This window comes from Micrasema longulum, unplaced genomic scaffold (assembly GCF_059751315.1).
Source record: "Micrasema longulum isolate JH-2025_06_02 unplaced genomic scaffold, ASM5975131v1 h1tg000958l, whole genome shotgun sequence".
Taxonomy (NCBI): domain Eukaryota; kingdom Metazoa; phylum Arthropoda; class Insecta; order Trichoptera; family Brachycentridae; genus Micrasema; species Micrasema longulum.
This window is the reverse complement of record NW_028278149.1, coordinates 309,253-325,640: the sequence shown is the minus strand read 5'-3', so window position 1 is coordinate 325,640 and position 16,388 is coordinate 309,253. Positions and strand designations below refer to the sequence as shown.

Below are 16,388 nucleotides of genomic sequence, written 5' to 3'. Positions count from 1 at the left end.
AATTTTTCATGTTCTAGGTAATTATTTATTAATATTTTCGTCAAATTTTCTATTACCGTCCAGTCCCTAATATTGGTACCTAAATAACCCATACGTCATTAATAAAAAAATGCACCTGGCAACACAGCGAAGATGGCCGTCGCCGTTAGACAGATGTTTTTATTTTGACGTGACGTTTATCGATGTCATTTACGACTGGAAAAATCCATATGGAGTGTTCACGCGCCGGCAAAAACAGACGCTAATAAAAGTGCCGATGACTAAACCGTCGTGAAAAGTAATTTAACCTGTAGAAATGAATATTAAACTATGATTAGCGATGGCGTTTTAGGTTATATGATTTATGATTTTCAAGTGAAATGTTTAACAACATTTTTTTGTTCGGTGTCACGCGAAAACAAACGAATGCCGGGTGGAAAAGAACTACTGTGATATTTAAAATTATCGTTTTTTGTTAGTTAGTAAGGAAGCGTCAGCACCATGCGTTTGAACGCGAAAAAAGCTGCGGGATTCAGCGCTGTTTGCCTCATTCTTTGGTTCGCATTTACATATTTTTCCATCACGCACAGCCCCCTGGGCTCGCGGTCCGAAGCGGACGATTATTTATTTATGAAGAAGGATGTCTTGGATAAATTAAAACATTTGGAGCTTGGGTTGAATGCGGAATTGGTCGCAAATAAAGATATGCTGAAAGAGATCAGACATCGGCTGTCTGAGAAGTCTGAGGAGAGTAATAATATGGCGCAGGATGAGGATTCCGAAGGTAAGGAAACTATTTAAAGCGTTTTTTACTGTTTTTTTTTTTAAACATAAAATACACGAATTCAGTCAAACTTGATTATGACGATCACGGAAATAGCGAGATCTCGGATGTGATGAGGAAACATTAGTTGACATTTTAGTTTGTAGTTTTCTCCATGCATTTATTCCCTTTTATAGCGAGCTTCTTCTCGGACATACCGAACAAAAATATTGTCAACAGTTTAGCAAAAACTCTTCAGTTGTTTAAAAACATCATTTTCTAAATAAGAACCTAAGTAATACAATCCAACGACTATGGCTTCAGCAGCTATAGCTCAAAAATCAGTGTTAAGAGTTATATTTTAAAAAACCATACCGATACCCGAGTGATTCGCTCTTCAAAGAATTTCAAGTGCTGGATATTTGTCAACAGTATATATTGAGGTCAGTAGCGGTCACACATCTCAACAGGGAAAAATACGCAAGGGTTTTTCATGTTCATAATACTAGACACTCCAATAAGGATCTGATTCTACGGAGAGGAGTCAATACTTTTTTGGCTCAAAGGCAGCAATATTATTTAGGCCCGAGGGTATATAACCTTATCCCAGTTTCGTGGAAATGTGGTGGGATTGCCAGGCTGAGGAAGGTGTCGACTGCATTCTTAATCCATATTGGTCGGAGGGAGTCAGAGAATTTGTTGTCCGATGTAGAAGGGCGTAAGCTGGTTGCTTGTTTTACTAGTAATGACTTGGGACTTAGGATATAGAGATTTTGGTATTATTTATGTTTTCTCTGGATATTCATTGTTTACCTTTAAGACTGAATAAGCACACATTATGATAAAACTGTAAATACTTTTAAATATCATTATAAAATACATAATTTACTGCCTTAGAACGGGGAAGCTATCCCTAGTTAGGCAGTTTAGATGAACCAACAGCAAAAATAAAAAATATGCATGTTTACTTTTACTACTGAATTAATTTGTTGTATAAATAATTACTTTTATATTGCTGTAATAAATATGTAAAATAATAAAATAAAAAAAATGGGGGACTAACTTATTAAATTTGGTAATCTATCCAAAATAAATGGATTATAATTCTACTCAATTTTTTTTAAATACAAAAAGACGTGTTTCGTCTTGTTGGGACATTTTCAAACAAAATATAGTCCTTAAAATGTAAACATTTACAACAGCGATGAAGAACATTTAAGATAAGGTAATATATAAGTCTAGGCATCTACAGGGCTTATGACCTGTCATCGGCTGGTTTAAGTGGCCACTTTACACACTGTGTAGCCTTCACCATTCTGCCCATATTTCAACATCTACATTCCTTCAATTCTTTTATCTGTTGATGTTTGTGAAGTTACCAAACATACCAGTCTTGATTTCTTTGATAACAAGTTTTCTTCTTTCAAACGATCACTAAATAGAATTCAATTATAAACACCTCTCTCCCGCTTCCACTCCCACAAAGTCTACTATAAACCATCGAGTCTTTCTACTTTTTTATAATAATTTTCCATGTATAAATGTGTCCATAAAAATGCCCATTGGGCGTATAAATAAATAAATAAAATAAATGAATACAATACTTGTACAAAAGTTTATTAAAAAATACCAAAATGACATTAAGCAAATATTTCCGCTATGACTTAACTGTCAACACTGAACACTGGCTGATTCCTTTTAAAATGAATAATGCCAAAAATGGCCACTGCAAACACCACATGTCCTATGTATGTTATACACAATATGTCAACGGTATCCTATCAAAGAAAAATAGTCCTTCAGAAATAATGTTTGAAAAACTAGTTTCCAAATAGAGAATCTTTAAATAATATTTGTAATCTGCAAGCTTGTTTTGGTACTAAAAAGACGCAACTGGGTTAAAGACGTAAAATATAGTGTACTTTTTTAATAGAGTAATAAGCTGAGGTAATCGGGTAGTTTCATCGTTCACTGAAAACGGGCTGGGCTCTGCGATATTTTTTTTGTTAGAAGATATAAACGATGGTGGTTATTTATAATAATTAATAATTATTTAATTTATTTTCCCATAAACATGGTTACTATAAAACGTTATCAAACTATTTTAAGCAATCTACAATACCTAGAATATGCGACCAATATAACAATATATTTACCGAGGGTGATATTTTTTGTGACAATGTATGTAAATTTAGGTCAAAAATTATTGAAATTTTGAGAGAAGCAGATATTTAACTTTATTATTATTGACAATATTTTAAGTTTGTCCAAATTTTTGTAGACAAGGACTGGATTGGATATTTTGATTGTCCATCTTGTCCATTTTGATTGTGTTTGTTTGAATATTTTGAGTTTGTCCAAATTTTTGTAGACAAGGACAGGACTGGACTGGATTGAATAGACTGGTGTAAAGTGGCCACTTAAACCAGCCATTGACAGGTCATAAGCCCTGTAGATGCCTAGACTTCTATATTACCTTATCTTAAATGTTCTTCACCTCTGTTGTGATATGTTTATTATTATTTTTTTATACATATTTTTTCATTTAGTTTCTTTTACATTTATTATATGGAACATAATTTAAATTGTTGTATTAAGTGTAAACATTTTTTTTGGTGCGTGCACGATTGTCTTACACTAGTATACAAAGAAATTGGCAATATTTGTGTACATACTGTTTGTTTACCTAATAAAATAAATAAATAAATTCTCAAAAGTCAAATATAATGGTAAGCTGCGCATAATCACTTATTTAGACGATTCGCCCCTGGTATATGGTGGTTATAATAACAACGATGGTTGGTTTAAGCTGCCACAGGAGCTGATCTTAATATGTAGTCTCAATGGGTTCAAAAATGGACTAGATTTGTTCCGAAAAAGTTAATGTGTGCCAACCGCTAACTTTTATTTTATTTTTTTATTTTATTAGGTAATCCAACAAAGATACATACTAAAAACATACAATTTGAAAGCATTCGTCGATACAATTTTACGTGCATATATATCTTCAATTATAGAATTACATAAAATAGATTTATATATTAAGTTATAATACATATTTTTTGATATTTTTTTATACAGGATACAATGCAACAAAAAATAAGTTGTACGTGTGTACTTATTGAATAAGATTTATTCCTAAGAAATTATTCGCAAAAGCTGAGAGAGTATCATGAAAAATGTCAATTTTATTGTTTCGGCAGTATATATTATATTCCCGACACATGCGGGCCATGGGTGTGTGGTATGTAGCATTATTTGAAAACAAAGGCAGTTCAAATATTTCCCGATGTCTGAGTGTTCTCAATCCCGCATTTATTTGTATTTTATTTAGGAGGTTAGTATCTACTTTGTAGTTTAATATTTTATGCAGAAATTTTATATGAAAAACAATGCGGCCTTTTATCAGAGAATTAAAATTAAAAAGAGTTAGAAGTTGCTCGTAATTTGAATTTGAACGTGGGTTAGAAATTTGGAACTTATACAAAAGGTACTTTAAGAACTTTTTTTGAACAGATTCTATTGAATTTATATGGTTTTGATATTGCGGACTCCATACGCACGAGGCACACTCAAGATTACTGCGAATCAAACTCATATATAGACATATGACAGTTTCCGGTTTTTTAAAGGGTTTAGTTACTCTCTTTTGGAACCCCAGTAGCTTTGTTTAAATAGATTAAAGCATATCAGCTGCTGGCTTAAAATTGATATAATAAAAATATTTATAATAACATGTGAATTTAAATAGTCAATATAATTTGCTATCTTACCAAGATAAATTTCAAAACATGATTAACATATTTCATATCATTTTTGATGGAAATAAAAATTGTAAAATAAGTAGAGAATTCAAATTTATAAAATAGATAAAAATGATAATGTTTTAACGTGAATCTTTACAAGATACAAATTTAAACTTATAATATTAGAAATCAAACACTGATTTGAGTCTACTGAACACTTTATTTTATTTTTACAAATATAAAAAATATTAAAACAAAAATTTCGTGACAATTGTTTCGCCTTGTTAGGGCATTTTCAAACGAATGTGAAGATTAGATGGATTGAATTTCCTTATATAGTTATATAATTCAAGGTACTTAAGTAGAAAATAATCTTATGAACTATAGCATGTACATTAATCATAATTGAGGGAAAAAACAAGGGTTAAGGGTGAGGCTTGTGGAGGTTCAAACATAGGCAGAATGGTGAATGTTACACAGTGTGTAAAGTGGCCACTAAATCCAGCCAATGACCGGTCATAAGCCCGTAAATGCCTAGAAAAAATAGTATCTGAAGTAAATACGTTGATATAGGCTAAGTTTTTATGAAACATAATACACGTGTCGTGACAATAAATGCCAAAAATCAATGTAAATCATGGGAAAATATTCGGAATCAATTCCCCGTGAAAGCGGACTCCTTTAACATCTTTGACGCTCCTACTGCTGCAACCAAACATACTGCAATTCACCATTGTCGATTTTTATTTATTATAATGTAAATATCGAAGCCAAGCACAGCGACAAAAGCATCTGATAAAAACGTTACGCGTAGTTGTCAAACAAAACAAAATGGCCGCCATTTTTTGCTAACCAACATCGCTTGCGTTCTATGTAACATAGTGATAGGGCTTCTCTATAGGTTGACGCATTATAACTCTGAGCCAATGTCAATATTATATTATTATTATCGATCTTATTCAAATCTTCCTTGTTTCGTTACGTGCGGTGGTTTTTCTTAATAGTATCGTAGATAAAATGTATAAAAATATGAAGTTTAATAATTACTGATATATTTGAATGAATGATTTAAAAAAATATATATTATTTTAATTATGAATGTATGAATTTTTTTAAAAGGTAAATCAATGCTATCCATACCAGTTTTGGTCCTCGCTTGCAACAGAGTGACGGTTAGCAGATGTTTGGACCAACTCATACAATACCGACCCAACAAAGATTTGTTTCCTATCATCGTTAGTCAGGTAAGTTAATTTCATTTACCCTCGAGGTTTTTCTTATTAGAGGAAAAAAATAAAAATCCCTGTCGCAAGATCGGTTCAAACATCAGGTTTCACAGAGCCTCTTCAGTTGCGCGCGAGGTGTGCGGACGAGCGTTGTCATGTTGCAATATTAATGAAGCCGACACGTTCCTTGGATATTCCAATATGGTTTGCGATACGCTTTCGAGTATTTTAATCGACGAGTTTGCAATGTTTATCGTCTCTGGCAGTGAGCGGACATCTGCTGCGTGTTTCATCAACAATTGTGACTTCCAGGCTCGCAACCACAAAATTTTACTACCCCAGTAAGTCCCATCAACAGCGTCGTTACTATAAACAGCCTTTAAACGACGATGAATCTCAGTAGGAGTCATTTATTCATCAGTCCAAAATTCGATAACAGAACGCTGTTTAACTCACGTTGACACAGCCGCTTCTCAAAATACACTGGATGAATGCAACGCCTTCAAACCTGCGCATGTGTATTGGGGGAATGTTACTTCCACATGCCACCCGCCGCGCTTCTGAAGGTCATTTCAATGTGTTTTCTACAAGCGAGTGTGTATTAATTTTCATCCTGTTCTCGTAAATATATATATATATATATATATACAAAAATCATCAATATCAATTTATTTTTTTATTCCAGGACTGTAACCACGAACTGACTCGCGACGTTATCAATTCGTACGTCCGTCCCGAGTCCGGGGTGACCTTTATCCAGCAGCCAGACCTGTCGGACATCCCCGTCCCTCCCAAGGAGAAGAAGTTCCGAGGGTATTTCCACATCGCCCGGCACTACAAGTTCGCGCTAGATTACACCTTCAAGACCAAGAAATACGAAGCCGCCATCATTGTTGAAGGTATTGTCTTCTCACGTACAGTGATTATTATTATTGTTGTTATTTTTATTTTAAGCTAGCAGTTTGTCAGCAGACTGTCACGCGCAAAATGCTCACATCTTTTGCCGAACATTCGGCTACCGTATTTGGCCAAATCACTATTCATCCAAATCACTATTCATGGCATCTCTAACAAGTACGGTGTTTAACATCTTCCTACATGGCCTTTGCCATTATTGCCTCGTATTATTGTTGCAAAATAATGTTTTGAATATGAACAAAAATTCTGTTAATATTTTCAGATGATCTGGACATTGCCCCTGATTTCTTTGAATATTTCCTGGGCACCTACCCACTGCTACTTAAGGACCCTTCCTTATGGTAAGCGAATATTTCTTCAATGTCTTACTTATTAGTCAAACATCTCCTAATTGCTAGTTAAATAATAAAAATTCCTATAAATATAAACATTGGTGAACAAATCATGGGCACTGATGAATAAAACGTAAACATTAGTGAACAAATCATGTAAACTGATGAATAAAATATGTGTACTGATGAATAAAACATAAACATTACTGAACAAATCATGTACACTGATAAATAAAACGTAAACATTACTGAACAAATCATGTACACTGATAAATAAAACGTAAACATTAGTGAACAAATCATGTACACTTATGAATAAAACGTAAACATTAGTGAACAAATCATGTACACTGATGAATATAATATGTGTACTGATGAATAAAATGTAAACATTAGTGAACAAATCATGTACACTGATAAATAAAACGTAAACATTAGTGAACAAATCATGTACACTTATGAATAAAACGTAAACATTTGTGAACAAATCATGTACACTGATAAATAAAACGTAAACATTAGTGAACAAATCATGTACACTGAAAAATAAAACGTAAACATTAGTGAACAAATCGTGTACACTGAAAAATAAAACGTAAACATTAGTGAAAAAATCATTTAAATTTATGAGTTTTCATTTCAAGGTGTGTCTCCGCTTGGAACGACAACGGGAAACCGGGGCTAGTGGATCCCAATGCTGCAGACCTTCTCCATCGGTCCGACTTCTTCCCGGGCCTCGGTTGGATGCTCACCAGGGCATTGTGGAACGAGTTGGAGCCGAAGTGGCCGGCCTCGTAAGTCAAAACCCTTCAAACTATGGACTTAACTAAAAAAGCAGATTAAAGATTTTTTTGCATTGCTAATCAAATTTTTAAATGGCAACTTTGGCTTTTATGCCTCGATGTCAATATTTTGAGTATGTCCAAATGTTTACAGACGAGGCTGGATTTCTCTCCCTCGGAAGTTATTAAGGTTGAAATTTATTGCAACATAGAGGGAAACCATTTTTGAGAAGGGCATTTGGAAGTCTAGGCATTTACAGGGCTGTTTAAAGTTGTACGATGTATCTATTTGATAATAGTTGCACGCATTTATTCTAGGTACTGGGATGATTGGATCAGGAAACCGGAACAGAGGCTTGATAGAGTTTGTATACGGCCGGAGCTTCCTAGGACAAAGACTTTTGGCAAGGTAAATTATTAAGATTTAAGATACTGGCGTAGGTTTTTGAAGGGGATAAAAGTATGTGAAAAAGTGACCTACCCTCAGAGTAATAATGCGTAACCTAGAGAGACGCCCTATCACTATATTTCATAGAACGCAAAAAATGTTGGTTTGTTGGTTAGCAACCGATTGGTGGCCATTTTGTTTTATTTGACAACATAAACATAACGTTTCTATCGGATGCTTTTGTCGCTGTGCTTGGCTTTGTTTGTAAATAACTTGGATATTTACGTTATAATAAATAAAAATCCACTATGGTGAATTGCAGTATGTTTGGTTGCAGCAGTAGGAGCGTCAAAGCTGTTAAAGGAGACAGTTTTCACAGGTAATTGATTTCAAACATTTTACCGTGATTTACATTGATTTTTGGCATTAATTGTCTTGACTCGTGTATTTTGTTGCCTACAAACTTTCCTTATAGCAACATATTTACTTCAGATACTATTTTTTCTCAATTTAGGGGATAAATTTGTTAATAATGCGCCAAGCTATAGAGGAGCCCAAACGTAGAAAAACCATTCTATGACTATTGGGTATTAAGTTAGCTACAGTTCGCAGCAAAACAATGGGCCACACTCAGGTCTAGAATTGCCAAATGGATATTAATTTGCATTGTAAATACTTTTAAATATTGGAATTTATTTTTCTATCACTCTCCTATATTTATTTTATAAAACTGAAAATACATGTGTGTGTTGATTTTTTTATTTATTTATTAATTTTATTGACAATATATTTATTGAGACATAAATCTCAACTCCATGGAACCAAAGTCCTGTGTTGAGTTTGTTTGTTTGTCCGTCACATCTCCGAAACGGCGAGTCGTAGCTGCCTGAAATTTGGACACGTCATTTTAAATGCGATTTCAAGGTTAACGTTGCTATTTTCGAGTAAAATTTGAATCGGCCTTTACTCGATAAAAACTCAAACTTTAAATGGATAAATAGTGCGGCCTCGACATATTGCCCATAAATAACTGTCATTATCAACAGTAAACATACTTTGATTCACAAATTTATCCCCTAAATTGAGAAAAAATTGTATCTGAAGTAAACATGTTGATATAAGGAAAGTTTTTAAGCCACAAAATACACGTGTCAAATGCCAAAAATCAATGTAAATCATGGGAAAATTTTCGAAATCAATTACTTGTGAAAACTGCCTCCTTTAACAGCTTTGACGCTCCTACTGCTGCAAGCAAACATACTGCAATTCACCATAGTGGATTTTTATTTATTATAACGAAAATATTAAAGCTATTTACAAACAATGCCAAGCACAGCGACATAAGCATCCGATCAAACCGTTTTGTGTTTGTTGTCAAACAAAACAAATTGGCCGCCAATTTGTTGCTGACCAACATTGCTTGCGTTCTATGAAACATAGTGATAGGGCTTTTCTATAGGTTATTTCCCTATTCAGTTTTTTAATTTAATTATTTTTTCATGTTGACTTTATTCGATGTTTCTGTTTCTCTTGTTGTCCTGTTGACTCGCCTACAATCTGTATTGAATGCCGCAGCGAGACTTATTTTCGGAATCTCTAAGTTCAGTCATATCACTCGACTACTTCGGGAACTACACTGGCTAATTTTCCACAGAGGGTCGAATACAAACTCTGTTGGCTAATGTATAAGTCACTGCACAGCTCTGCTCCGGAATATCTAAGGGAGCTATGCATTCCAGATGAACTAGCTGACAGGCGTCTAACGCTTAGATCAGCTACGTCTACGGCGAGAGGAAAAGTTATTATACCTCTACGCAAACAGCGCACTAAATTTAGTGAACGCGCATTTGCAGTCGCAGGCCCTATGGCATGGAATGCTCTCCCAGCAGAGGCGCGAGGCTGTGAGAGTGAAGTGATGTTTCGGAAAAAGCTTAAAACCCACTTGTTCTCTAAATCATTTGAATAAATCCGTAGCACGTGACAACAAAATAAATTGTTTTAATTAAATTACTAATTTAAAAGCTTCAATTAAATTAATTTAACAATAGAATCACCATGTAAAGCGCCCTTGAGGTATTTTATTACGAAAATGGCGCTATATAAGTTATCCATAATAATTATAATAAGCATCCGATAGAACCGTTTTGTGTTTGTTGTCAAACAAAACAAATTGGCCGCCAATTTGTTGCTGACCAACATTGCTTGCGTTCTATGAAACATGGTGATAGGGCTTTTCTATAGGTTACGCATTATTACTCTGAGGATATTTCCCTATTCAGTTCTTTAATTAAATTATTTTTTCATGTTGACTTTATTCAATGTTTCTTTTTCTCTATAGGTGGGAGTTAGCAACGGACTGTTCTTCGACAAGCATCTGAAGATGATAGAACTGAGTCAAAAGTCAGTTTCCTTCACAACTATGGACCTCAGCTACCTAATGAAAGTAAGTTCTTATTTTTATAATATTTCTTACTGTCGCGCAATCTCTGAAGTGTCAAAAAATCTTTTTTAAATTTATATGTATTTATTTATTTATTAACGGACATTGTCCATGTATACAATTTATAAGGTTTAAATATTACAATAAAAGAATAGTTTAAAACATTTTTAAAAAAAGAAAGAAGCATTGACAAACATAAGGGACATCGAGACAAGATCTGAACTATTTATTTAGTGCTCGTTTGAATCGTTGTAAACTTAAACCAAAAAAGTCCAGATCTTGTCTTGAGTTAACAATACGACAAAGGCGGGTCATTGGAGAATTTAGGCCATAGTTTGTTCTATGCTGATCGATGAACAGTATTCTGACTCGTTCTTCAAAAACATCAACAGATAAAATAATTGAAGGAATATAGATGTTCAAATATGGGCAGAATGGTGAATGTTATGGAGCTGTTTATATTAACATATTACAACAGAGATGAAGAACATTTAAGAGAATGTAATATAGAAGTCTAGGCATCTACAGGGCTTATGACCTGTCAATGGTTGGTTTAAGTAGCCACTTTACACACTGTGTAACATTCACCATTCTGCCCATATTTAAACATCTATATTCCTTCAATTCTTTCATCTGTTGATGTTTGTGAAGTTAAAGAGCTGAATGTTACACAGTGTGTAAAGTGGCCACTTAAACCAGCCATTGACAGGTCGTAAGCTCTGGAGATGTCTAGACTTCTATGTTACCTTCTCTTAAATGTTCTTCATCTCTGTTGTAATATGTTATGTATATATGAGTTAATACTTGAGTTGAAATGTGAATCTAGCAATAGCAAAGCATTGCCAGGTTCAGCTCGTATCTCATAAAAATTCAATGTGCATCTTATCAGCCGTGAAAATCTAAGAATTTGTTTTGTGCCTGCCTGTTGTTAATAATTTAAGAAATCATCAAAAAATTTTGCCACTTAAGCAAATCTATAATTTGCAGGACAAGTACGATCCGTCGTTTGGCGCCACCGTTTACGCGGCCCCCGCCGTCACCCTCGGGGGGCTCAACTCCGAGCCGCCGTCCGGAGGGCAGAGCGTCGTGCGAGTGTCCTACACGAGCAAAGAGGACTACAAGCGGGCCGCCAAGTTCCTGGGCCTCATGGACGACTTTAGGGTGAGACTCCAGATTAGCGCTCGTCGTTACGAATTCGTAATGAAATTCCTTACTCGATTTTTATTAATTTATTCATGTTTTTCTCTAACAAACTATAATTAATATTAAAAATAATGTGACCTCACTGGGGTTACCCGTGCCGAGGACACTTAACAATATACTTTTTTGAAATTTTTTTCACATTTGAGAATAAACAAAGAAGACTAACTTTATAAACAGAGATCATTAAATCATCTGTTATTTTTTATTTATTTATTTAACTTTTTGTGCATAATGTTAATTGTACATTGGCAGGCTTATTGCCAAATGGCAATTTCTTCCAAACAAACAATAAAGTAATCCTTTTATTTTTATAATTCAAGTTACAAAACATATTTAAAAGAAAATAAATATTAAAAAGCTAAAGATATACTAAAATAGAAATAAATGTATTTGTAGATAAATTACCTTAAATCAATACTATTACTATGAAAAAAAGGAGAAAAGATTAAGGAAGAGAAAGGAGATGTTTCTCCAGACGTGATTTAAACAGAGATAATGTAGTAACATCTTTGATGGTGGATGGGAGATGATTCCACAGTGGAGCCGCATGGACACTATATGAGTTAGAGAAGAAAGAGGAATTGTGGATGGGTATTAAGAGAGTGCCTTGGGAATTTGAACGAAGAGGTAAACCATGAACTGATAAGTGTTGATGGACGTATATAGGAGTGTTGGGACTATGAAGTACATTGAACAGAAGTGAGAGGGAGTGATAGTCTCTCCGCTGTCTAATTTTGAGCCATTTCAGTTGCCTACGATAATCAGAAATGTGGTCACATTTCCTAAGACCAAAAATGTACCTTATGCATGTATTCTGAAGTCGTTCAAGTTTATCGAGTTGCTCACAGATTAAATCAGTCATGGAAACATCAGCGTAATCTAGAACGGGTAGTAGTAATGCTTGTACAAGGGTGCATTTAGTACTAATGGGTAAGAATTTTTGCAACCTTCTAAGTGAGTGTAGACTGAAAAATATTTTGCGGCTTAATTCATTAGTATGAGCTCGCCAGCAGAGATGAGTGATAGTCTCTCCACTGTCTAATTTTGAGCCATTTCAGTTGCCTACGATAATCAGAAACGTTGTCATTTATTTTTATTTTATTTTATTTTATTTTATTTAGAAAACATACAGTCATACAAAATCAGTATTAAAAACAACAATTTTTTAACATAAAAAGACCAATTAAGTTTTCATAAATTAAAAAGATATAAACATTAAATGTGACAAAAAATAAAAAATAAATAAGAATTTTAAGTGAAAAAAGGATAATTGTTGACATTTGCGTTTTCCATGGAGGTAATAAATTAAAATAAATAAAAATACCGAATGTACACTCCGAGCCATCCACGCACATATTTTATTGTTATTTGTTATTGTTATTCAGAGGTCTTTTTGTTGTTTCACAGCATTCATTGAAAATATATGAAAGCTTGGTGTTTTTTGAGCCGACGTGAAGAGCTGTAGGTTTGCTAACATCGAGTGTGATATTTTGATTGTTTCAGAGTGGCGTTGGCAGAACTGCGTATAAAGGCGTGGTGACCTGCTTCTATAGAGGCTACCGGGTCTACATAGCCCCCGAGCCCCCGTTTGAGAAGTACGATCCGTCGTGGAGCTAATACGGAACAAGCCTCCGTCACAAGGAGCACAATGAAAAATTCCTACTAACTTAAACCGTCAAAATCCTAAAATATAAAAAACTAAAATGATTTTCACAATCAATCATGGAACACATCGATGGCTCAATTCCATAGAACGACGAGTAAAAAACTTGAAGTTTTGAGTTATAATTACCCAATATATGAAAAAAGCAACCTTTTACGAGAGGGAAATATCACTTTTTTTTTACTGCTCATAGTAGCATAAAAAATATTTTTAAATTTTGAATTACCGCCAAAATGGTCAATGCATTGGCCACGCCCCTATAGTCCTTAAAATATAACTATAACTAATGTGACTAGTGGTGGGGAAGTACTGAGCACTGACCATGTACCGATCAAATAGATTTTATCAGTTTTTTTCTGCAAACATGAAACTCTGTTTTCAAAAATTGATATAAAAACGAAAAAACAAGCCTATTATAGTGTGTATAAGACAATTATTCACAAAAAATAAGACATTTATACTTTTTTCATGAATATTATCAAATGAATTATTTTTTTATTCAATCGATTTACATTGATCAATTTGTCCCATCTCTAACAGTTTTGCAAAATGATGTAACCTTGTAAGAACGTCGTTAATAATTAGGTTTATTTTAACAAATTACAACAGGGATGAAGAATACCTTAAATAAGGGAATATGGAAGTCTAAGCATTTACAGGGCTTACACACTGTGTAACATTCACCATTTTGCCTATGTTTGAACATCCATATTTCTTCAATTCTTCCATCTGTTGATTTTAATGAAGTTAAAGAGATGAAACCTTTATTGTTGTGAAGAGATTCATTTGGCTGAACCAAATCACCTACTAGGCAACGCCTGAAAACAATTTTTAAAAAAATATACTTCTTCTTTTACCATTTAATTAATTCAACAATGTTTTGAGTATGTCTAAATGTTTGCAGACTGGCTGGATTTACTCCCTAGGGAGTTATTTAGATCCAAACTGGTTGCAAAATCATTCCCTTTCCGCACCTAATAATGCATATGGCACTAAATGGACACACCAATCACAGTGTATCTTGTTTTTTTTTTAAATAATCACGAAGGTAAGATGATCAGACTTACGCTTCAAGTAATAGTCTAGGGGCTATGAAATATTCTAGTGTGAAAACACCCTTTTTTAAAAAATAAATATTTCATATCAACCGTGTCGGGAATTGAACACGAGACCTCTTGCATGGTAGGCAAACGCGCAACAGAGAGAGAAAATACTTTCGAGAAGGGAATTTGGAAGTCTAGGCATTTACAGGGCTTATGACCTGTCATTGGCCGGTCTAAGTGGCCACTGTACACACCGTGTAACATTTACCATTCTGCCTTTGTTTCGGCGTCCACATTCCCTCGACTCTTCCGTCTGAAAGGAGCTGAAACCTCTGTTGCGACAAATTTAGATCTAAATAACTTCCTCGGGAGGAAATCCCGCTTGTCTGCAAACATTTGGACACACTGAAAACATTGCCAATTTGTGATTTAGTTGTTTTCACTGTCAAGACGACGTATTACCGTGTTTTAAAATCACCAAATAAATTAATATGCCAACCGGTTTCGGGACACATATGTTTCTTTGTCGAGGCGTACAAATATTTCTAAGTGTGTTCAATAGTGTATTTTCACGTGTTTTAGTATTATTTTTAAATACGCAAAAAAAATACAGTGGTTATGGTATTTTTTTTTTTTTTCCGTAGACGTTAAATAAATTTTCTACAAAGGTTCAAAATACAGTGACACCTCTATCTATCGTTTTTAAAGGGACTTATTGAAATAAACTATGAATGCGGGAATAAGAGGTCAATACACCAGGAGATAAGATCGGGTGAAGATACCGCCCTGGCAATCTGCAGGTTCAAATTCTAAAAAAGATACAAGTTTCAGGTGTAAATAAATGCATTTAAATAAAATTAGATTGTATTTAAATAAAGTTTCACAGAGCCTCTTCAGTTGCGCGCGAGGTGTGCGGACGAGCGTTGTCATGTTGCAATATTAATGAAGCCGACACGTTCCTTGGATATTCCAATATGGTTTGCGATACGCTTTCGAGTATTTTAATCGACGAGTTTGCAATGTTTATCGTCTCCGGCAGTGAACGGACATCCGCTGCGTGTTTCATCAACAATTGTGGCTTTTCCAGGCTCGCAACCACGAAATTTTACTACCCCAGTAAGTCCTATCTACAGCGTCGTTACTATAAACAGTAAGACTTTTAAAAAAATATAAAAAATGCGGATCGTACGTCCTGTAAAGATCTAGACTTTCATGATATTCTCGTATCTGAAGGTTCTCCAGCTTTGTTGAGATATTTTCCGATGTTTAATTCATTTTTAAAAGTTGTACATAACCTATAAATGACAAATCTACACTCTAGTCAAAAGTTTTCAAAAAACATTTCACAAATTGACACCCTTTTACTTGTGACAGCTATTTTATCTGTACAAAACCCGCCAGACCTATATTTTATGTAAGATAATGTTATTTTGAATTTCCGAATTATAATTAGGTTAGCTTTTTGTTGACACGGATACAATTAATAGTTAATAACATCGACCTATCAATACACATAGGCACATTAAAAAATTATGACACTTAACTCATGCCCAACGCGAATTTAGTCATTCTTTAACCGCCAGCCGGGCGTGTCATGAGCTGGACTTTAAGAATCTAAACCAAAATGGCTGCTTGTGTCGTGAAAGCGTGTAGAAACCGTTCAGATAAACATTGTAAAAAAAAAATGGTGTAACTTTTCATTGGCAAGTATTTGTTTATAAAGCTAGGGTTTCCTAGGACAGCGGTGCCCGTATTTTAACGGCCGTAGTGAACGGTGATGCAGTGGACAGCCGTCGTAACGTCGACTAGAGAGTGGTTTCTTAGGAAAACGGTGTTAAATGGTGTTGATGACACCGTTTTCCTAGAAAACCACACTCTAGTCACCGTTACGACGGCTGTCCACTG

The 16,388-nt window shown here is 34.4% G+C and overlaps 1 protein-coding gene across 1 annotated transcript; it reads left to right on the top strand.

The window, feature by feature from the left end:
• Positions 1-111: 111 nt before the first annotated feature.
• Mgat1 (alpha-1,3-mannosyl-glycoprotein 2-beta-N-acetylglucosaminyltransferase) lies at positions 112-14,470 on the top strand. Its single transcript, XM_088232218.1, has 9 exons — positions 112-763; positions 5,608-5,732; positions 6,400-6,613; positions 6,895-6,973; positions 7,609-7,758; positions 8,065-8,155; positions 10,473-10,577; positions 11,562-11,735; positions 13,281-14,470. The coding sequence occupies exons 1-9, from the start codon at positions 481-483 to the stop codon at positions 13,392-13,394; spliced, it is 1,335 nt and encodes a 444-aa protein (XP_088088344.1). The 5' UTR covers positions 112-480; the 3' UTR covers positions 13,395-14,470.
• Positions 14,471-16,388: the final 1,918 nt, after the last annotated feature.

Bases quoted from the DNA above. Each gene is read 5' to 3' on its own strand.
- Mgat1 (XM_088232218.1), top strand. From the start codon at position 481: ATGCGTTTGAACGCGAAAAAAGCTGCGGGATTCAGCGCTGTTTGCCTC. The intron at 6,614-6,894 runs GTATTGTCTTCT...TAATATTTTCAG, and splicing joins AGCCGCCATCATTGTTGAAG to ATGATCTGGACATTGCCCCT. The intron at 8,156-10,472 runs GTAAATTATTAA...TTTTCTCTATAG, and splicing joins GGACAAAGACTTTTGGCAAG to GTGGGAGTTAGCAACGGACT.